This window comes from Amblyomma americanum, chromosome 3 (assembly GCF_052857255.1).
Source record: "Amblyomma americanum isolate KBUSLIRL-KWMA chromosome 3, ASM5285725v1, whole genome shotgun sequence".
Taxonomy (NCBI): domain Eukaryota; kingdom Metazoa; phylum Arthropoda; class Arachnida; order Ixodida; family Ixodidae; genus Amblyomma; species Amblyomma americanum.
In genome coordinates this window covers 2262651-2286661 of record NC_135499.1, presented here as the reverse complement: position 1 = coordinate 2286661, position 24011 = coordinate 2262651, and the positions used below count along the sequence as shown (strand labels likewise).

Here is a 24011-nt window from a genome sequence, read left to right as displayed (position 1 = left end):
TTCTTTGGATCATCGATGTCAATCTTCAAGAGGCTCAAGATTCCAGCAGACGCTGCTACCACAGAGCACTTTACAAACCTTGTCATTAGTTTTCTCATAACACTTTCAAGGTCCTTTGCTAAAAAGAACACCAGAGGTTTGTCACCTTGGTATTCAGTCCAAAATGGCTTGAATATCATTGCAATTCCCAGAGAAAATTGAAGCTTTGCTGGCGTCAGCGGATCAGCGCAGGCATCACACACACGTTGGAATGCAATACACTTAGGCAAACTTACTTGTTTCACTCTGATACATTGCACATACTTGTTCACATGGGGCCACAAAAGAATAGCGCGCTCAATAACAGGTACATTTTCAACCCAGTGATGCGAGACAAAGTTGAGAGGGTATGTTGTCTGGCCAGTAACAGAGGCAAAGTCATCTCTCCGTGCAGGTGCATCGTGAAACAGGCCACTTAGGCTTGAAAGGAGGGTATCCAGGCACCACTTGCTGGCAACAACAACTGCTCTGTACACATTGTGCAGAGTGTGAAGACCACAAGTCCCCAACTCCAGGCACTGAACTTGATAATTGTTCTGAAGGTGACTTTGTAAATTTTCGAAACATTTCAAGTTCACATTGGGCCCATCCATAGACAAGCGAACTATTTTTTAAAGTGGCAAACAATCCAAGGCACTCAAAAGTTTTCCTGGATATTTTCTGCCGTACTGTGTCCCATGAAGACTGATGTGTAGTACCTGGTAGTTACACATTCAGAAACGGTGTCCAAGTACCGCACGTGGATATCCATCTGCTTCCGCTGAAGGTAGCCGTTCCATGACTCATCGAAGAGGACAGTGTAAGAGTCGCACTGCTCCATTTTGCGCTACAAACACGAGAGATTAAATACGGCCGCAGGCCGTGACAAAGGATGTACGCGCATTTCTTTTCTGCGCAGGAGAAGGCTTTCGCGATATCGCTGTCGGGAAACATCTTTCGGAACAGTTCCTCTGTGTGCTAAAACGAATTGTATGAATAGTGGGAGGCTGCCACTTGCAAAGTCCACAGTACTTCGGCATCGGTCACAAGTTCGTTCATAAGCACACATGACGCAAGTCTGATGACACTGAAGGCATGACGCTTTCCGGACGCTCACTGATGGTAGCCGCCACGTAGTTCCGAATCGAGTTTCCTTGCGCTCCATTTTTTACGTTTGCAATGTGCTTTGTGCTTCTCATGTGGCTTTTAATTGCCGACTCACCCATGGAGGAAACGTCAAATGCTTTACAACACGCCCTACACTTTGCGCGATGACAGTCCGAGGGATCCGGAGCAATCCACTGCTTATAAACATCATGGTCCAGCCAGGACCGCTGAAACTTGCACCTTCCTGGCATAGCGGAAAAACTTGAGAAGTTTTCTTCACAGCCCGTGAACCACGCTAACCACGAGGAAATGGTCAAGAAACAAGTACACTAGATTGACTTGGATTATGACTTCATGAATGTGGCCAGACGCTCTGTCAATTCCGCTAAGCCCAGCCGAGCGTAAAATTCAAGGACTTCCTAGCACCTAAAAAAATTCAAGGGTTTCCAAGGCCTTGAATATAGCGTTTTAAAAATCAAGGGTTTTTAAGGGTTTCAAGGATCGCTACGAACCCAGCATTTGCTTTTGCCTTCACTGTATGGGCGCACGAAGACTCTCCCTCTTAACGTCGCATGTGCCAACAAAGCGACAGTCAGGGACCACCAAATAATTCTCAGTCATAGCGTTTTTCATGCTTTGCCCCCAAGCTTCTTCGCTTCTTGCGGGTATAGCAGCGGCAGCGTCGCGAAGAACATCGCTTCACGCAGTTACCGCTAAAGTATCTATACTATTCTTGCGACTATTCGCGTCGCATTGTGAACCAACGCTAGAGCCATATATAGAGCCAGTTCTTTTGCGGGTGTCTTTTTCATTTTATTAGCATTTTTTTTTGGAGCGCGGTTCTCCTTCAGTGCATGCTTTTCCTCATCTATTATTACTTGCACTTTGTATTTTTTGTATTTGTACTTTTGTAGTTGTATTTGTATTGTATTTTTGTTATCCTCTGTACTTTCAGCCAAACGAGCAGAAGTCATTGTGTTTCCCCCCCTGCAATAATGCCTCCGGGCGCTGCAGGTATCTGTAATACATAAATAAATAAATAAATAAATAAATAAATAAATAAATAAATATTCCTTTGCTGCCCAATGCATATGTACGGACTGATACGCTGAGACCGCATTTCACTGTTATGCTCAGCGGCAGTAATGCGCGAATTGTACGTTCCTACGCGCCGCAGATGCTCAGCTTCAAGCACGCTTTAAAGCATCGGTGTTTTTTGAACTTGGTGCCAAGTAGCAGACGACAGTATCTATTGGTGTGATACTTTTTCCTTTCTTTCCCAATTTCGTCATCCCATTCTGCATTTACGTACCTTGGCACCACACCGATGTACGCATCAAGGGTACGCCCCGCTCTGGGCAGATCGGCGAATATCGAGAATAGGGCCCCTGGTCAAAATTGTGTCGAGTGCTACAACGACCTGTCACGGTTCCTTTCCACACTAAACAATGACGTTATCTTCGGTGGTGATTTTAGCACGCCCAACGTCACATGAAAGTATAAAAAACCCATACTCACCGACAAGTCTGCACTGGCGTTAGCCCTTGCAGAGCTCATCGCAGCAGTTAATGATCTAACACAGCTAGTAATTGAGCCTATTAGACATCAACACTCGAGGTCTTCCATTTTGTATTTAGTTTTCTTGAACACAATCTCGCCAGCATTAAATCCCTGGTCTGAGTGATCATAACTGTGTCAGTGCACGTTTTACGGTGTCAGTCGCACGGACCGTGCATAAGCAATCGAGGAAAGTTTATTTTTACCAAAAAGATGACTTTGCATCCTTATCATGTGATCTTGTTTCTTTCTTGCCTGATCTTTTAAACAACAGTCATACATTAGACTGTAATAACACTTGGGAACTCTTTAAAATCAAATTCAAAGCTCTTGTTGACATACATGTATGTCAAAAGTGCTGTCTTGCAAACAGCAAAATGATAAGCCTTGGTTCGATCGGGATGTCCGTGCACTGGTCAACAAGCGGCACCACCTTCTCACCGCACACTCAAAAAGCCGTTGCTCACATACGTTTCAAGCAATGAAGGCCATTTCGCGCGATTCAAAGCTAAATTAATTATTCAAAATATAAATTCCTCGCTTCTTTGGGTGAGAAAATTCAGTGTAATCCTAAGGAGCTATGGAAGTTTTTAAAATCTCATGGAAGGGAACAGGTTGGCGTTCCACACCCATTGGTTGACGAAGCTGACGTCACCGATGGTTATGAAAAAGCTTGTTTTAATCCCTATTTTCGGTCCGGTTTCAGCACTCCCTTTTGCACAGAACTTCCTGAAACCACTCAAGTTATTTCTGTGTCTATGTCACCTATTACAGTTACATATATTGAAATTTTGAAACTGCAATCGCTTAATGTTGAAACCGCTATTGGTCCTGACAAAGTTCCATCTTATGTACTGAAAGCATGCGCTGAGGTGGTAGCACATGATTTGGTTGCGCTGTATAAAAAGTCAGACTCTGGTTGTCTTCCCACAGAATGGAAAGTAGCTAACAAGTAGCCAATCCATAAAAGTGACTCCAAAACTGAGGTTTCAAACTACCAATTAATTTCCCTCACAAGTGTAAATTGCAAGATTCTAGAACATATTTACAGTGCCATTATAAAGCACTTTCAAAATAGCAACTTCTTTGCAAATGTACAGCACAGTTTCAGGTCTGGGCTTTTATGTTCTATGCAGTTGTTGGAATTCAGTAATGATATTATTTCGTGTTATGACTGTGGAATTCAAGTTAACTGCATATTTTTGGATTTTCAAAAAGCGTTTGACTGCGTACCGCATGCCCTTTTATTGCAAAACTTGCTTCCCTCGGGATCCACCACGCTGTAATTGCATGGAATCGCGACTACCTTTCCGATAGATCACAATATGCTGTAATTAATGGTGTTACATCCCACTATATTTATATTAATAATATTGCCGAGAACATTTCCTGAAAATCCGCTTTTATGCAGACGACGCCGTCGTGTACAGCCCAATTGTCACCGAACATGATGTTCGCACCCAGAGCAAAATCTAGACAGCATCCATCAATGTTGCATCAAGTGGAAAATGACGCTGAATTCAAATAAATGTAAATATGTTGTTTTTCCACGAAACCATAACCTATTAAATTCTGTGTACTCTTTAAATTCTACTCTTCTGGAAAAAGTTTTTAAATTTAAGTACCTCGGTGTGTAGCTACTTCAGAGAGGACGGTACATGAGGAACCCATATTGAACGTGTGGTAGGCAAAGCACCCAGAATGTTGAATTTCTTCCGGCGTAATTTCCATGAAGCCCCAACAAATATAAAAGAATTATTGTACTTCACACACATTAGACCTATTCTTGAGTATACTAGCATGCTGTGGGATGCATGCATGATTACATCATCGGATTGTCGCCAATGATTAGGAATTTCGACACAGCGTTTCAGCAATAAAGGAATGTTTTGGCTGGGAACTTCTCAGTAATAGGCCAGTGCGCCGCAATCTAGAAATCTGCTATCTCATCCATTTCAGCAACACTGCAACTGATAAAACACTGTACGTTCAGCTGCCACATTATCTGCATCTTGTGGTCATGCCTTTAAAGTGCCTGGAATCAAATGTGGAACTAACGTTTATCAGAACTCTTCCTTTCTGCATGTGATATCTGTTTGAAACAAACTCCCTAAAAATGTCCTTGACTGCACATCAGTGGAAGCGTTTCATGCTTTTATTTGTAGAATCACTGAATTTTAACTTTGTATCATTATTGTGTGTGCCTGATTTTGCTGTATGTTCTATATGTTCTGTTGTGCTGTATGTTGTTTGAATGTCTCAACACCTGACTATAGCACACGTAATGCTTCAATTTCGTTGTACATCCCCCCTGCAATAATGCGCTGCACGTATCTGTGAATAAATAAATAAATAAAAAACGGAGCAAGCAGCCAAGCGAACGTCCTTCATACGTCTTCAGCCTCGTCCTCTTCTACTGCGGCTACTGCGGTGGTCGTGTGGCGCGTGACAGTATGTAGTCATGAAGAGTGTGGCACGTCAATTACGTTTGCAATACAAGTCACACATCCAAGTAGCAGCGCAGACACTCTTCATTCGGACGAAGACCTCTGTCTCCAAGCAAGCCGCAGCAAACTAATAACCAAGTTACACTGGTACCACTAAGGCCTTTCAGAACGAAGCCCTTCTGTTCAAAGGTGCACAGCCTGCAGCTATGCTACCAAGAGCCTTGGACCTGAAGGCAGCCATCTAAGGCTTTTGAATGCCAAAGGAGCAGCTTTCGAGAAGCTGCCCATCCAACGTAAACAACTAAAAGCGAACCAGAGAAAATCTGAGCAGCTTACATTCTGTAATAACTACCTATAAATAATTTAACAATAGTTTTACAATTGGAGCAGGTTACCTTATGTATTATGCCGAGATCCTACGGCAGTAAGGATGTAGCTACAGTGAGCACCCAAGGTGCCAAGATATAAAACTGGTGCTGCTGGCACTTGTAGAGGTGAGGTGAAATTTTTAAGCTCTATGAATGAGACTCTCCAGTTCAATTCGGGAACCTTTGCTTCTGGCACCTTGTGCACTATGAGCAACACTGAAGGTTCAACGACTGTTGCACCACTGAATTGCATCACAGCCCCTTTGGCGAAATGGGACACATCAGGATTGTAAGGCCTTTGAGGAGTGCTGTGTGACAGGGATATGAGCTACCAAATGCCCCATGATTTCCTTTACTTTTTTTTTTTTCAGTTCAATGTATATTGCCGACACCACAAGCTTACCAAAGTTGTCTGCAAGTGCAGGCGGGAACAGCACATAGCTTTCACAAACAATTGCCAACTTGGCAGTCACCTCTCCGACTACTTCGATGATCCCCTCCAATGGTTCCTGAATCTGCAAGAAACAAAGTGTAGACAGTGCCATTCCATGGTTATTTCCACGCCATAGAATGCAAAAAACAGAAAAACAATGGAAACATGGAAAGCACGAAATGTTTCCAATGTGGGGCACAAGCCTATCTATACAGGTAGCAAACATACCAGGCCCGACAAACTGCCTGTGATCATGGACCACCATCACATAGGGCCCAGAAATTCAATTTCATGCTGCTTAACCTACCCACCCTGACCTTTTGCACAACCTGCAACGATGGAACACCCGTTCAGCAGTTGATGCGCGTCAAGTGGATTAAAGAACTGTCAACTGGGCTGAAAGTGGGCAACTGTGAGGTACACCGAGAAAAATCCTCCAAACAGAATATCACCATGGCTGTTAATCTAGCGTCATTTCGACATTTCGGCACAAACGCAACCATGGCCAAATGGAACAAGGTGGGGCCAAGGACCCATTATCCAAGCATTTCACCCCAGAGCACCAGCCAAGGAAAACTGCATCGCCGGTGGCTACCTGGTGCCACTGGGTATCCAACCCCGTACCTTCCGCACACCCATACTGGAGCTACCTTCACACACATGGTTCATGCGGAACAGTTTATGCCGGCAGTTTATGCAGTTTATGCACAGTTTATGCAGCGCACTGACAATGGCAATTTTCATGCAATTGACGTCGCACTATGGCGCCGCCGAGAACTAGTCCAAGACATATTGGCGCATGGCGTTTGCTCCATTGTGAGCGCTTTGCCAGTATATTCAGACGCTGCTGTTGGTTCTGCGCAAACATATCCGAAGAACACACTTGCATGGATGTTTGCAAGCTAACGAGATAAAGAGCCAGTGTCATTGTGCAAAGGCAGTCAAGGGCATCAGAAATATACCACTGTGACACGCGCACTTCTTATCGGGCCCATATTTCAGAAAATATCACTCGCCTGAACCAGAAGATATATAAATATGACGTGCTATTTGTTGAACATACATGAAAACATGACCAACTGATAGTTTTATCCAAGGCTTAAGCTGCTTCATGCAAAGGAGAGTGCAGTGATGTGATTTTAATTGTATTTCATTTTGATTCCTTCTACGCTTCTTTATTGCTGCATTCTGTGCAATCACTGGAATGTCAACTGGGCAGGCATACAATGAACTCAATAAAATAGACTGATCTCATTCATTACACGACTTTCATCCACTGCCTCCAACACCAAAGAGCATAAGGCGACCCTATGCGTGACTAAAATTTATTGCACCAGGGAATTTATTTACAGCGCTTGGCGGCAGGGGATGCGGACTCAGCAGGCTGTTGTACAAGCCCTGACACACACTTTCGGCCTCTTCCTTGTCTCTGCCGACCAGTCCCACAGCGCTGTTGCTGCTGGATCACTGTCCCCACCATCACACCACGAAAAAAGAGGGAGCCATCTGGTGACTTAAAGGGAAGCCGAAGGACTTTCCGAAGAATCTAGTTCCCTGCAACATTTTATATTGCCGCACTTAGTTTAGCCATCACGCTACCGGCTCCCCCGAGCGGTCTGTCTTCGACCTTTGTCGCGCGCCGGACTTCGTCCTCTTCTGCTCGGTGCTAGGCCCTGCCGGCTACGCTCTGCGCAGTGTGCTCGCCAGGTACTGTTCTGCCAGGGGTTGAACGTCCTACCGGCGTCCGTGACATTTTTGGTGCAGCTGAGTTCGCCACCGCTGCTTCTTCAGTCGCCTCGTACGCCCGCGCCGTTTCATGGTGACAAGTTTGAAGATGTGGAGGACTGGTTGGAGGGGTATGACAGGGTCTCTGAATTTAATCTGTGGGACGAGGACCGCAAGCTTCGGAACGTCTACTTTGCCCTCCAGGACGCCGCCAAGACGTGGTTCGAAAACCACGAGTCCGCCATCCACACCTGGCAAGACTTCCGGTGCCAGTTGCTGGATACGTTCAGCAGCAACGAGCGGAGGGAGCGTGCTGAATTGGCCCTGCAATCGAGAGCGCAGCAGCCAAACGAGAGCATGGCGATGTTCGTGGAGGACATGACCCGGCTTTTCAACCGCGCTGATCCTTCGATGTCGGAAGCCAAGAAGGTGCGCCATTTGATGCGGGGCGTCAAGGAGCAATTGTTCGCTGGGCTCGTGCGCGATCCTCCGGCTACAGTCGCCGATTTTGCAAAGGAGGCGGCAGGCATGGAGCGCGCCCTGCAGCAGCGGTTTGCGCACTACGGCCGTTCCTCAAACATCACTGCTGTGGAGTGCCACATGCCGAGGCCCGGGGATGAGAACCCCTCCCTCCGAGAGCTCATCAGGAGCATCGTTCGCGAAGAGCTGCAGAAGCTTCGCTCTGTGGAGCAGCCTCCTAGTGTCACCGCCATCTCGGAGGCTGTCCGTGACGAGATACGCCGCACGGTGCAGCCCACTCCACCACCGCCACCGCCCTATGTGATGACATACAGCGAGACATTGCTAAGTCCTGCGCCACCACCGCCGGCGTTCTACTCTCCTGCCCCTACCGCGCTGTCCCACCGATTCCCGCATACGACAGCGCTGCCAGACGACCGCCTACCCGTCACGAAGGCAAACATGTGGCGAACGCCGAACAACAGGCCCCTGTGCTTCCATTGCGGCGAAGCAGGCCACATCCGTCGTCACTGCCCGTACCGCCGGATTGGCCTGCGCGGCTTTTCGCCCGACGCACCCCTGCCGCGCTATGGTGAACGACCCCGCGAGATCGATCAGTACCTAGCGGCCAACGTGCCACCTGTACCCACTGCCCAACGTCAGTCCAGGTCACCGTCGCCTCGATGGTTTTCTTCACCAGTTCGCCAGTCCTACGTCCGGCAGTCCTCCAGCCCACGCCGGGAAAACTGAGGACGGCGACCCCCGGAGGTAGGGCCGCCGTCACCGGACATAATGACGAACATCCTCCGCTCACCGACGTTAGCATGCGACCCGACCTCCGACCCCACGCCGCGACGACCTTTCGACGCCCAGAGACGCCTTCTTCACTTGACGCCTCAATTGGACAATCTGAACGACCCTTAAGTCCGACGACTTTTCGACGAACGGAGACGCCTCTGCTTGACGCCCCAACCCGACCGCGAGAACGATCCCCTAGTCCGACCTCCCTCACACAGCGTTTTTCTGACGGTGACCAAGCTTCGGCTGAAATCTCGGTCATCGTTGATGGCCGCCGCGTGACTGCTCTCGTAGATACCGGCGCCGATTTCTCCGTCATGAGTCGTGGTCTGACGCTTGTCCTGAGGAAAGTACCGACACCTTGGCCTGGAACACACATCCGGACAGCTGGCGGCCATCTGGTGACACCGCTTGGCGTCTGCACCGCTAGAATGGAGATTCGTGGTGTGACTTTCACTGCCTGCTTCGCTGTGTTGGCTCATTGCTCGAAGGACCTCATCCTCGGGTTAGATTTTCTTCGGGAACACGGTGCGATAATCAACCTCCGCGAACTTGTCGTGACGTTCTCACCTCATTGTGCCATAGCCGACAGCAGCGAGCCCGACAGGCCTGTTTTTCGCGTGTTTGATGACAATGTCACGCTACCACCACGCTCCAGTTTGTTTATTACGGTGGAATGCTCCAACCCACGCACTCCTCACGGGGTTGCGGAAGGTAACCTGTCGTTACTGCTGAGTCAACAAGTCTGCGTTGCGCGGGTTGTTACTTCCCTCCGCGGACTGCGAACGCAGCTTTTTGTTACGAACTTTAGCGCCGAATACCGCCACTTGCCGCAAGCAACCGCCATAGCCTATTTCGATGAAATTAGTGACTCAGTCTCCCACTGCGCCTGCTCCCTCAACGATACCCATGCATCGACGTCTGACGCCCCCGTTATGACTGACGTGAACCCCGACCTAACCGCCGATCAGAAACACCGCCTCCACATGATCCTCGACTCTTTTCGTGACTGCTTTGCAACCACTTCTAAAGTTCGACAAACATCGGTCGCTAAACACCGCATTGCAGTGGATGAAGGCGAGAGGCCTATACAACACCACCCCTATCGAGTGCCTGCGAAAGAACGGGAGGTGATTCGGAGGCAGGTTGAGGAAATGCTCCGCGACGAGGTTATCCAGCCGTCAACAAGCCCGTGGGCTTCGCCCGTTGTGCTGGTCGCCAAGAAGGATGGCACTCTCCGATTCTGCGTCGACTATCGTCGCCTCAACAAGATTACTAAAAAGGACGTTTATCCGTTGCCCCGAATTGATGACTCGTTTGATCGCCTGCGTCATGCCCGATACTTTTCCTCTCTTGATCTACGCAGTGGGTACTGGCAGATCGAAGTCGATGAACGTGACCGTGAAAAGACCGCATTCATAACGCCTGACGGTTTGTACGAGTTCAAGGTGCTCCCCTTTGGCCTGTGTACCGCTCCTGCCACCTTTCAAAGAATGATGGACACTGTCCTGGTTGGCCTCAAATGGCAGTCGTGTCTCGTCTATCTTGATGATGTGGTTATTTTCGCTGCGACCTACGAAGAACATCTCAAACGCTTGAGTGCAGTATTGACGGCCATCCGATCAGCCGGTCTATCTCTAAAACCCGAAAAATGCCACTTCGCGTACCAACGGCTTAAGTTTTTGGGCCATGTTGCGACACCTGAGGGTGTCAGCCCCGACCCCGACAAGACGGCTGCTGTAGCTGCGTTCCCGACTCCCGCTGATAAGCGAGCTGTGCGCCGGTTTCTTGGCCTCTGCGCATATTACCAACGCTTCGTGCAAGACTTCTCCAGGCTGGCTGAGCCTCTCACACGGCTGACAAAAGACGATCAGCCTTCCGTCTGGGCACAGGAACAGCAGGACGCCTTCGAAAAGCTCCGCAAACGCCTACAAACAACGCCCATTCTTGCCCATTTTGACGAGGAGGCGGATACAGAACTTCACACCGATGCCAGCAACATTGGCCTCGGTGCAGTCCTCGTCCAGTGGCAAGATGGTGTTGAGCGTGTGATTGCTTACGGCAGCCGCACGCTGTCTCGGTCCGAGGCCAATTACTCAACCACTGAAAAGGAGTGCCTAGCTGTTGTGTGGGCGATAACGAAGTTCCGGCCCTACTTGTATGGTCACCCGTTTCGGGTCGTGAGTGACCACCACTCACTGTGCTGGCTCGCGAATCTTAAAGACCCCTCGGGCCGGCTAGCTCGGAGCCTTTGCTTGCAAGAATTTGATGTAACAGTTGTCTACAAGTCGGGCAACAAACACAGCGATGCAGACTGCTTGTCCCGTGCTCCTATCCCGTCCAGCTCTGATGACCTCGAAGATGACCCCCTCTTTATTGGTGCTCTGACCACGTCGGACCTCGCTCAACACCAGAGGGATGACACGGAATTGCGGCCACTCATCGATTATCTTGAGGGTACCGCCTCGTTACCACTGCGTCTATTCGCGCGTGGCTTGTCGTCGTTTTGCTTGAGAGATGGCGTCCTCTACAAACGAAATTACGCCCCGACGGACTCTGGTTACCTGCTCGTGGTTCCAACGGCGCTCCGCACTGACGTTTTGCAGGCATGCCACGACGAGCTTCCTTCCGGCCACCTCGGGTTTTCTCGAACGATGGCACGAGTTCGTCACCGTTATTACTGGCCCAGGCTTTCTGCGACTGTCGAGCGTTATGTACGTACTTGCCGCGAGTGTCAACGTCGGAAGAAACCACCTTTCAAGCCGGCTGGCTTGCTCCAACCCATTGCTCCGCCGAGAATTCCTTTCCACCAAGTCGGCATGGACTTACTGGGCCCATTTCCCACGTCATCATTGGGTAACCGGTATATTGTGGTTGCCACCGACTACCTCACCCGGTATTGTGAGACGAAAGCCATTCCCCGCGCCACTGCTGCTGAAATTGCTGACTTTTTCATCATCAGCATAGTCCTCCGCCATGGCGCCCCTTATGTTGTTTTAACTGACCGAGGCACAGCGTTCACGTCCACGCTTACTCAGGAAGTTATGCGGCTCAGTGGCACAAGTCATCGTAAGACCTCAGCTTACCATCCTCAAACCAACGGCCTAACCGAGCGCCTCAATAAGACTATCGCTGATATGATTTCTATGTACGTCGACGACGACCATAAGAACTGGGACGAAATCCTTCCGTACGTCACGTTTGCCTACAATACTGCCCTTCAAGAGACGACGGGGTTCACGCCATTTCGTTTGGTACACGGTCGTGAAGTCGTGACTATGTTGGACACGATGTTGTTGCCCGATATTGCCCGCCCATCCGTTGCCGACGCTGATGCATTCGTTCGCCATGCAGAGGCTGCCCGCCGGCTGGCTCGGCAACGAACCTGCGTGCGGCAAGAAGTCGATGCTCACCGCTATAACCTCCGTCACCGCGAATTCCAGCCTGGCGATCAAGTGTGGGTTTGGAGCCCCATCCGTCTGCGCGGTCGCTCCGAGAAGCTTTTGCGCCGTTACTTCGGCCCCTACGAGGCACTCCGCCAACTCAGCGACGTTGCGTATGAAGTGCGCCCGCAAGGGAGTGTTCGTTCTTCCAGACGCCCGCCGACATCCGAAATTGTGCACGTCGCAAGACTCAAGCCATACCATGCCCGCTAGGACAACTCTCACCACGTTCGGTGCCTGGGATTCTGTTAACACCAACACGTGGCTCCCCCTCACTGTCAGGCATCGAGTCGATGCCTTTCCAGGGGGGAGGGGCAATGCCGCACTTAGTTTAGCCATCACGCTACCGGCTCCCCCGTGCGGTCTGTCTTCGACCTTTGTCGCGCGCCGGACTTCGTCCTCTTCTGCTCGGTGCTAGGCCCTGCCGGCTACGCTCTGCGCAGTGTGCTCGCCAGGTACTGTTCTGCCAGGGATTGAACGTCCTACCGGCGTCCGTGACAGTATTCTTTAACCATAAGGAGGAAGAGAGAGATTTTAATGAAACAGGAGAGGTCTGCCTCGTTGTTGGCCTGGCATGCTACTCCAGGTGAGGGTGAAAGAAGAGAAGATTAGAGAAGAGAATGGTGAAAGAGAGAGGAAAAGAGAAAAAGGGTGAATGGTGAAATCAAGCACACTCACAAACACACACACACACACGGTCGTCAAAAAATGTCCAGAATTTTGTAGCCAGAAGTTTCGCGCCATCACCAAGAAAATAGTGTAGGTAGTAGCAAGGAGGTGTCGCCATGCACCGACCTCGCTGCACCATCAGCGTGATCATTGCCTGCAAGACCACAGTGAGCAGGTAACCACTGCAGTACAACACAGTAACCTAGCTCACATGCCTCGGAGTGAAATCTGTTCAAGACATCGACGATCAGCTCCTGAAGGGTTCCTGATGACTTTATAGATTGTAGCGCAGCACAAGAGTCGCTGCACACAACCCATGATGTTGGTGGTTGTTGTAAGATGTCAGTAAATGCTGCTCGCAGAGCAGCCAGCTCAGTAGCAGTAGTCGAGGTGCGGTGACTAAGTGCCGCGAAAACTGTGCTGTGTGTTGGCGGAACCCAGATGCCAATCGCTCATGAGACTGATGTGACAGAGCCATCAGAATAGATGTGACGATGCGCACTGTAGCATCCATAAATGTGTTCAAGAGCAAAATATTTAAGTGCAGGACCAGGGGTGTTTGTTTGTTTTTTTTTTTTTTTGATGCCAGGAACTGCTCTCTTCAATTTGCCATGCTGTGTACCTCCAAGGTGGGGAGGAGGTCGTGACAGCGTGCTGGTAGTGTGGTGGCAGAGGGTTGGAAACTTCCTCTATGCCGTGCGCTGCGAGTGGATGGTGAGGTGCACGGGCCACGAACTGCACCTGGGCACGAAGCAGTTCCTGGGTTAGCAGTACTCATGCAGATAGACTCTGCTAGAGTATCCAATGTGGAGGTGCTCTTGGGAAGGCCAAGGCAGATTCTCAAGGCCTTAGCTTGCATAGCTTCAAGGAGTTCAATATTTCTTTGCGAGATATCCCGAAGAGCTGGGAGACGGTATCGTACAAGGCGTTCACAGAGCATACCATACAGCCGTAGTAATGGAGGCATAGAGCAGCCTTTTCTGGCGGTGGAGAGCATACGAAAGAAAGGCGTAAGAAAAGAGCTTGATTTTAAGCTGCTGTACATGTGGGGATCATGACAGTGACCTGTCAAATGACACCCCTGGGAATTTATGGCTTGTGACGTATGGTATTGGGGTGCCACAACTTTCAGCACGTAACGCAAAAGATCGCGCCTCGAAAATGCAATTGCTGAGCTTTTATCTGGCGACATGACGAGACCACGCTTACTTAAAAAATGATTCAATGTAGCCTATTGCCCTTTGTAGTCAGGCATGCACAATGCACCTGTTGAGCCCGGAACACCATATAAAGATGTCATCGGCGTAAAAGGAGATTTTAACTCTAGGAGGCCAGCATTTTTCCAAGCCAACAAGCGAGATATTGAAAAGGGTTGGACTTAAAATCCCCCCCTGAGGCACTCCACGAGATATTTCATGCAGAGTTGTGTCACCTTCACTTGTTGACATGAAAATTGATCTTTCGTGCAGATAGTCACGCAGCCAGTTGTACATCCATCCACCAATTCCAAATGATTGTAAGGCTGAATGAATTGCTTCATGTGTGACGTTATCAAAGGCTGCCTTCACGTCAAGAAGCATAGCAATGATGATAGACCACTCTGCTTTTGACAGAAATGGTAAGGGCAATAACGTTGTCAATGCTGCTGCGGCCTTTTCGGAAACCAGACATGGCCGAACGGTAAATTCCCCTGTTTGTCAGGTCCCAGGTAAGGCTGGTGTGTACCATTTTCTCCATCAGTTTTCCGACGCAGCTTAGAAGAGCAATGGAACAGCAGGCGTTTAAGTCAATTGATGGTTTTCCAGGCTTGAGGATTGGTATCGCACGTGCACGCTTCCAACACATTTCAAGGCAGTCAGTCTCAAGCAGCTGAACCTTGGCCTTACTTTTCAGGTGAGAAAGGGCAGTGTAGCTTATGCCATTGGTCCTGTGCATGATCTTTCATTGGTAGCTGCCAAAGCTGTATGAAGTTCTTCCTTAGTGAACGGTTCGTCAACGAGGGCAGTGTTAAGTGAAGAGGTAGATTTGGAGAGGCAATGGAACCGATATGGCCGTTAATCGAGCAGCGATCTTAGAACAGAAAGTTTCCGCTGCGTCGAGATGAGAAATATTCGCATTTACAGCTATGCACTCGAAAGGATTTAGTGGCGCGGGCTGACTACTGAGGCTGCGTACAATGCTCAATATCTTAGAAATAGGCTTTCTGGGATCAAGCTTCGCACAAAAAGTTCGCCATTCCAGCCTTGCCAGCTTGTCCAAATGACGTTGGACATGTTTCTGTGTGCACCTAGCAAGGCTATGTCTTCTCTATAATTCGTTCTGCGTGCTCGTCTCTCTGCTTTGTGGCGAATTGCTCGAAGTTGCTCACATTCAGCATCTACAGTTGATAGTTGAGAGAAACACTGACGCCAACCAATATTTTAACTTTGCCTAACGTTTCGGGACCCACTTGATCCCTTCTTCAGGGGTGGCTAAAGTGTGCCAGCAACAGCGAGGTGCTGCCTTCACTTCACTCTCCCTTTGTTAGCATGTGTCACAGTCCAACAAAGGGAGAGCGAAGGCAGCACCCCGCTGCTGCTGGCACACTTTAGTCACCCCTGAAGAAAAGACCAAGTGGGTCCCAGAACGTTGGGCAAAGTTAAAATATTGTTTGGCATCAGTTTTTCTCTCAACTATCTCAAGAACCCAACCAGACTGACTTCCGTCGAAGATGTTTTCGTTCATCTACAGTCGAGTACACTTTTGGTAGAGTTGTAACCTTAGTGCTGGACGTTTTAGCACGTGCTACAGTATCAATGAAGCTTCCATAATCGAGGTTTGAGAGCTCCCCTTTTCCAACTGTCAACGAAAACTTCCCAATTCATGTGTAGCGTACCACATGCCACTGTGAACTCAAAAAGCACCACCAACCTCTATGTACGTAGGTAATGATCGCTGCCATGAGATTCTATGTCGGCACTCCAGGCTGTGGAAGACGACAGATGCGCAGAAAGCATCGAAATGTCAAGGGCACTGGACATTGTACCTTGATAAAAAGTTGCCTGGCCGCTATTGAAGCAAGTGAAATTGTTGCAATGTGCGAAATCAAATAACTGTCTTCCTCTAGCTGTTGATCTGATGCCTCCCCAAGCAGCATGGTCTGCACTGAAGTCTCCTGTTATCATGTGCAGTGTAGAGGTACTGCATACGATATCCTGAAGGCGGCCAACGTCAAACACACGGGGGTATGTACCTGAAGGTCACTGTGAAGGACAGGTTCATGATCTTGACGGTGGCTGCTAAATATTCATTCAGTGAGTCGGCAGGTATGGGTTGTGGAATGGAGGTGACTTTCCAGACAGACAAAAGAACTGTGCTGATGTCAGCACTTGTCATCGAGTTCAGAATGGCATAGCCTGAAGGATGGTAGCATGCAGAAGGGATCCTGAGGTGGCAATGATTGGTAAACTGTGCTTTGAAACAAATTGTCGGAAATCAGTCGTGGATGAAGAGTAGCTGGTCTATTGACTGCTACCACCATTGTGCAAAAAGAGGCGAAATGAAATCAATGATTATTAGCATGGCCTTCGCTACCGGCAAGGGGTGTGGTATAAGGAAAGCGCGGACAGCCTCAACAAGCTAGCACAGCAGGGAACTGGTACTGTCAAAAGTTTTGGTGAATGGATTCTTCGCCCGGGTGCTTCCAGGTTTCATACTGCGGCTGCCGTGGACTGTTCACTTGTATAGTCGCTACGGGAGGTGGCTCAAGATTTTGGCGCAGTGGAAGTGGAGGGAATTCAACCACGTCTTCAATGCACAGGTGACTGGCTTTTTCTTTGTCCTGCGGTTGAGGAGCTTTGTTCCCTGGTGATGAATTTTTTCCCAGCGACTTCCCTGGACTTGGTTTTGCTCAATTATAGCAGTTTTTGCTGACATAGTCTGTATTGTTTCTTGTACTTGTAGATGGTTTTTTTCTTTTGGTAGGCAGTGCAGCGAAAAAACGTCGCCTCATGCTGCTTACCGCAGTTAGGACAACGGGGGTTATCACTTGCACACTCATTTCGGTCATGACTACCGCCACAACAAGAGCAGCCCAAGGCAAGTCAGCAAGCAGCTAGCCACATACATGGCTGAAGCGCTGACATCTGGTGTATTGCCGTGATGTTTGAATGTACTCATACACACAATACCTTGTATAGCCGAGAATAATGCAATTAAAACTTGATTTAACGAAGTTGAGGGGAGCCACAAATTATTTCGTTAAATCGGAAACTTTGTTAAATCGACTGATGCATTTCTCGGTCTTTTAATTGGATACAATCGATTGTATGGTGCAGCAGCATCCAGAAAGCTACAGCGGCATCATATTTGCGAAGCGTAAATACGCCGAACATGACGCTGTGGCCCGCTGAAACGACCGACACTGCTAACGCATATGAAAAGAAACAAATATTATTACCGCAGGAAGGGCCCCAGGGGACTAATTTATTTACCAGCAAAAAAAGTCGGAAATCTTTGCTTGCGTGCACTTCGTAAGCAATGGTCACACCGATTTCCATAAGTCTGAAGTGCGTCCGTGCGTCTTCGGTCCCCTCGTGTGTTCCAGCAGACTGCCACATCAGGTCAAGGGCATCCATCACTTGACCCGGTGTCAGTACGGGAGCTGCGTGATCACCGTGTTCGTGATCAGCAGTGTCGTCAGCATCTTTGGCCGCCTCTCCCTCCACGCTTCCTTCAAGCCGCAAGATACCGGCGTCATCCAAACCTTTTGTCGTGACTGCGTTTGCGTCGGGGCTCACGTAGTCGATGAAACTTATTTGTATAGGCACTTCATCCACCATGTGTAGATACTCGTAGGCACCTTCGTGCTGGTGCACGGTGCTCGCGCAGTCCGGTGCAGCTTCAGCAGTTTCAGAGCCTAGCGTATCAAAGCCAGCACCCCTGAACACGCTGGTCAGTAGAGTTAGCGGCACGCTTGCTTGCACACACCACGTCCGCGTCCACGAGTAGCAAGGCTAGACTGACTGTAGGTGCTGTAGGCCTAACAAGCTGAGCTTGGCAAACAGCACATTTGCAAAGAGAAATGAAAAGAGAAAGAAGGGGGAAAGCACAGGGTAATATCCGCAGAAGAAACTGCAACAGCGCCATCTATGGCATGCACACGAAACTTTTTTACCCCTGGCGCCATCTGGTAAACTCAGCTCAAAATTATCTCTTTTCATGGCCGCGCGCTCCCGAAGAACGCTCGCTACCCTCCAGACCGGCTGTGTCGTTTCGCACCGTGCAGATTGGTAAAAGCGGGACGAAGGTGCTCCGCGATGTGGCTGTCGGCTTGTGTCAATAAATTTTGGGGCTTTCTCTACAAAATAGACCGAAAATTAACATCTTTTAACACTCATATACCGAGAAAAGGTTCGTTAAATCCGGACAGATGACGAAATTGATTTCGTTATTTCGAGTCGGTCAAAGAATTGGACCGTTTGGGCATCTGAAGGGGAAGAGAGAAATCTTCGTTAAATCTGGACTTTCATTAAATCGTGTTTTGACTGTATTGCGGAGCAGATTCTGTCACAAATACAATGTGCATGTTTTCTGAGTTTCAAAGGCGTCGGACAGATTTAATCGGAACTCTCTGTAGCAATGCTGAGTAGATATCTGAGTGAGGAAAGTCCAGGGGGACACCCTTAATGACACCCGCGTCGCAGTTGCTGGGATCAGGCTCGTAGGCTTGAACTGCAACTCCAGCTATGCTTGTTATTTCCAAGAGGCGTTCAGTAGCGTGCGCTGTATGGGTGTCAACCACCAGAAGGTTCAGGTGCTCGTTGGGACGAACTTGAAGAATGCTGTCTGGAGCCACAGATTCTATCTTTGCCTCAATGTTAGTGGATTGAAGTGGGTAATGTGGTTCCCGGAATCAAGTGGCTTGATGACAACCATAGTTGTGCCTAGGTGTTTGAGGTATGTTCAGAGCGTCTGCACTCATAAGTGGCCGCTTTGAGCTGCGACGGCACTTTGATGGCACATGAATAAATCTCAGACCCTTCTCCGGTCTTCGCAGCAGTGTCCATGTAGATGATAGTAGAAGAATCTGTCGAATCAGAAAAAACCTCCTGACCTGAAGGTAGTGGCAGATCACAGCCCGAGTTGGAAGCATCAGGAATGTGTTGTCCATGAGGATCTGAAAATGCTAGTCCTAATGCAGCTGAAGCAGAAGAGTGAGTGCAAGACACCAGGTTTGAGGCAAACGGGTGGGGCAGAAGGTATAGCCTGCCGAGTTAGGCCTGACGGAGTGCCAGGTGAACAATCGTGTGTTGAGCCAGGGTGCGGCACCGGCGGAGCCGTACTCACCGCAGGAATCATGCCAGGATATAGCAGTGCAGATTATCTGAACACAAATGTTCAGCACCCAAGAGAAATCCTTCACGAAGAGTGGCAGAGACAAGCGGGCACAGCCCGACAGTTCTCACGTCTTCGTTTTCCGCGCGGAGAGCCTTTAACCACAAGAATATCTCATTTAGAAAGGGTGAAAATAAATGCACAAGGATGTTTTTTACAAGAAAAAGCACGCCAGTGCCTCAAGGCACCAAGCGAATGCTGGTTCCAGTCAGCTTCGTCTTTCGTGCGCTCTGAGCAAAAATGAAGAGGCCTGGTTTGTTTCGCATTGAAGCCGCACCAGGCGGTGCTTTGGAATTGGCCAGCGCTCATGCCACCGCCTTGCCGGTAACCCGATTGCCTCATACTGAATGAAAGATATGATCGATTTCAACGACACCTTAGCACAGAAGACAGCGCACAAGCGAACAGGTAGCAGCTGCTATGTGGCTGTGAAGAGAAACTTATTTGAATGGCAGCTGCAACTCCTACCAACGAAAGCTACAAGGATTCATTTTTGACATTCCTTCATTCCACGGCTTGTTGTCGACAAGAACAACAAATTTTAGTGCGCTTTTTTGATACTGGCGCCAGGGGCCCGCAATAGAGATGCTGCTGACTTGGCATGGACGGGAAGCACTGCTGTGTATGGCATTGGAGGCTGTGCTGCCACCAGGCAGCACTTTGCACTTATTTGAAAATACAGCTGTGGTGTTCCGATCAATGCGTTACTCCATTTGTTGCACCGTTGGCTGCTGTGACTGCGGACTGTTGCGTGAACGGCAAACCGCGATTCACAATTGACGAGGACATAGAAAGAAGAGGACAGACATAGCGCTGACGGGCGATAGATTTAGTCGCAGAAATGGACATGAACTAAGGGAGTCCTTGCTTACTGCGGAACACACACACACACACACACGCACACACATGCGCACGCACACACACACACACACACACACACACACACACATACACACACATATGCGGGATTCCTGTGGTAACAGACCTTGAGGAGCTCCCCAAGGACATCGCAAAGAACTGGCCCTTGGTCCAAAATTTGCTGTTCAGCCAAAGAAGACAGTGCCTGAGATCCTGTCACTTGTAAGACAGGCTTTCAACAAACTTTCAAATGAAGAAAAGCAGCGGTGCATACTGTAGTGGTCGCCGCCTTGTGCTTGTGCTTGTTTGAGTTGTCACGCGATGGCGCTAGGAGCAAGGGGGCGGTGCCCCTCAAGGTGTATATATTCTTGAGAACACAGCGCTTGCAGACAAAGGACCAGAACAAGAAGGACACACACAGCGCAGGTGTGTGTCCTTCTTGTTCTGGTCCTTTGTCTGCAAGCGCTGTGTTCTCAAGATGTACCCCAACCAACTCGCCCAGCAACAAACCTTGCTCAAGTATATATTCTGCCTGCGGGCATGAATAAAGGCTTCTTGTTTGGGCTTCCCATGTTGGAGGCATGATAATCACTCGTCTCTTCACTCGGTACAGCAGAACATGATGTCACAAGTGGGACCCAGCCAACGCGGCAGTCGGTACGGACGCCGAGCACCCCAAGGTCAGCGTCAACCCTCTCCACCGTTCACCTTCACAAGCCCAGGAGAGTGGCCAACATGGGTAGCGACGTAAGTACAAAGACTACGCCTTCGCCACCGGCCTGAATACGGCCACCGACGAGGTGCAGGTGCGCACACTTCTGTATTGTATGGGGCCTCAAGCAAGCAGTGTCTTGTCTTTGGGAGCTTCAACTCCGGAAACCCTCTCGTTTTCGGCTGTCAAGGATAAGCTAGCCTCGCATTTCGTGTACCCTGTCAACGAGATTTACGAAAGCCATCGGTTCCATCGCCGAACACAGCAGCAGGGTCAGTCAGCCGACTTCTTCACGGCGCTTCGCAATCTCGCAAAACGTTGCGGATACAAAAGCCCCGAAGTGGAAGACCGCCTTGTTCGGGACAAGTTTGTCGTGGGAGTGCGGGCTGAAAAGCTATCTGACCAGTTGTGTCGCTGCACGAAACTCACGGCAGAAGAAGCACTGCGTCAAGCACGTCTGCATGAGGACGCTGAAAAAGAGCGTCTCTTCTGGACTCAATCAAGAGCGTTCCGTCAACCCAAGTCAATATCTTTCGTGGACTGAGGGAAGTGCAAGAGGAATACCACATCCACCTCTGTCCTGATGCTCGTCCCTTTTCATTGAGCGTCCCACAGCGAATACCCTCCCTCTGCTCGAGAGCGTGAAGAAGGAACTGGACAACATGGCAACCCAAGGGGTCATCCGGAAAGTGGACACGCCAACCGCATGGTGTTTGGGCCTTGTCATTGTGCCGAAGCCGTCTGGGGGGTACAGGCTCTGTGTCGACCTGACGAAGCTTAATTAACAAGGTCATCCAGCGGGAGCGCTACGTCTTGCCAACAGTGAAAGACATCTTAGGCCAACTTGGTGGGGCACAAGTCTTTTCCAAGCTCGACGCAAGGTCCAGCTTCCTCCAAATCAAATTAAGTCATGAGAGTGAAGAACTGGCAACATTTATCACTCCCTTTGGCCGCTACTGTTACAGGAGTCTTCCCTTTGGCTTCGCGACAGCACCTGAATACTTCCAGCGCTTCATGTCAAGACTGCTAAAAGGCACTTCCGGAGTCGTCAGTATGACTGACGATATGCTAGTCTTCGGTAGAGACCAGTGTGAGCACGACAGACGCCTAGCTGACGTTTTGGCCCGCCTAAATAAAGCTGGGGTACCTCTCAATGAAAAGAAGTGTCAGTTCCGAGTGTCTTCTGTCAAGTTCCGTGGAGTCGTCATGCCTGTCGTGGAGTCGTCATTGAGGGGCGGTGCCCCTCAGGGTGTACATATTCTGCCCGCGGGCATGAATAAAGGCTTCTTGTTTGGGCATCCCATGTTGGGGGCACGGTAATCACTCGTCTCTTCACTCAGCAGACCTCAAGGTCTCAACGTGAAATGCAAGCCTATATGTCCCCTCCCCCTGTTCATTGCATGGTGAATTTTCCTGAACATTCGTGGTGTGTTACTCCTGCAGATATCTTTCAGACTGCTTGATTCTAAAGCTGGAGATGGAAATTTTTTCAACTCCGCAGTTATGTTAACCTGTCTAAGCACAAGGCAAATGCAACGAAGTTATGTAACAGGTTGAACCTCCAACAGCTCGTGAAGTCTTGAAAACAGCAACAAAGGATACTGATTTATTCTTTTGTGTCAAGACTCACAAGCCACATTGCCATTTGTGTGTTAGCTCAGAAAATGGTTCCTGGCAAATCAAGTGCTTTATTTTTGCGAGAAAACCTGGCACTTCTGCGTGTTAACGATCCTTAAATGGCAAAAAAATCTGAAAATGTCCTCGACTTTCTGATTGCCTGTCATAAGAAGTGCCTCAGTACAATGTCTATCGATATCAAGAGACATTCTCCGCCTCAAGATAAGTTATTAGAGTGTGCAGAGGAATGCATCAATCAAATTGGTGTGGTGGTCTTTCAAAATTCCGCAGGTATGAATTGTTAGTGGTTTTTAGAACATTTAGCTTCTTAACTGAATTCAACTTTTGCTAAGTGGAGAGACTGCTTTTATCTCCAAAAAGATGACATTTGCATTGCCTCATGCACTGCCTCTATTCTCAGTGATCTGCTTTTAGCTAAGTACGACCGAGCACTGCGAGACATTCTAGAGGGATCTAGTGTTTTTAAAGTTTTTAGATTTGCAGACAATTTTTCACTGGTTTAGGCATCAGCTCCGAGTTTTATGATGTTTTTAATAAATTCACCATCTTTCGTGAGTGCCCTAACCTACTAACCCTGACGCACAGGAATGTGGAGCAATTCGTATTTACATGTGCGTATGCTGTAAATGTGAACCTTAAGCCACTACTGCAAATTCATTCCAAACTAGTTAAGAGAGCTATGGCCAAATCATGTTTTAAAAATGCCCTCAAGAAATCTTGTGAGCACCTGCTTGAACACAGTTACACTCGGCAATCATCCAGGCTAACGGCCGCGAGCTACCCGAAACAAATGCAGGTATATGCGGCACAGCGTTTGATTAGGCACGAACAGAAAGGAGAAAGTAGCCGGCAGACTACAGATAACAAGTAGAAAAAAAAACACTTATCCCCTAACCTTAAAAGATGGGTACGGGTAGCCTTCTCCGCTCCATGCAAGCTGTCAATGCTCAGCCGTCTTAGTGGTAACATGACCGAGCCAAGTCTTGGATGTAGGACAAAGCACACAAACAGATTTGTTGACTGCACTGAGGGACTGGTGCACATGTGGGAATATGTATGTGGGACAAACAGGGTGGTGCCTGAATGAGAACATGAAAACAATGTAGACGAAAGCAACAGGCTCATTGCCTTCATATCCTTGTGAGCCATGATCAGTCCCTCTGCTCACTAAAGCATCACACCAACTCTGCAAAAGTGGCAGCACTTCAGTTTCCCTTTGGCATTTTTTAAGCTGGTTATTACGTTGATAACAGTAATGTTGGACGTAAATAAAGAGTAAGGACAACGATCAGGTTACAAAAATCATCACTAGGCATTATGTCAAACTGTGAAAAAAAATGAGTTAAATGCATTTGCTATGTTACACTTTAAGAAACAAGGCGCTACAAAACACACGAGACGAGA

The 24011-nt window shown here is 48.8% G+C and overlaps 1 protein-coding gene across 3 annotated transcripts in view; it reads right to left on the bottom strand.

The window, feature by feature from the left end:
* Window positions 1-24011, bottom strand: part of LOC144124411 (replication protein A 14 kDa subunit-like) — a 61463-nt gene that overhangs the window by 17022 nt on the left and 20430 nt on the right. For all 3 annotated transcript variants that reach the window (XM_077657038.1, XM_077657039.1, XM_077657040.1), the window contains exon 3: window positions 5901-6012. In XM_077657038.1, the coding sequence (XP_077513164.1) occupies window positions 5901-6012 (112 nt within the window). The remainder of the gene's footprint in view (window positions 1-5900; window positions 6013-24011) is intronic.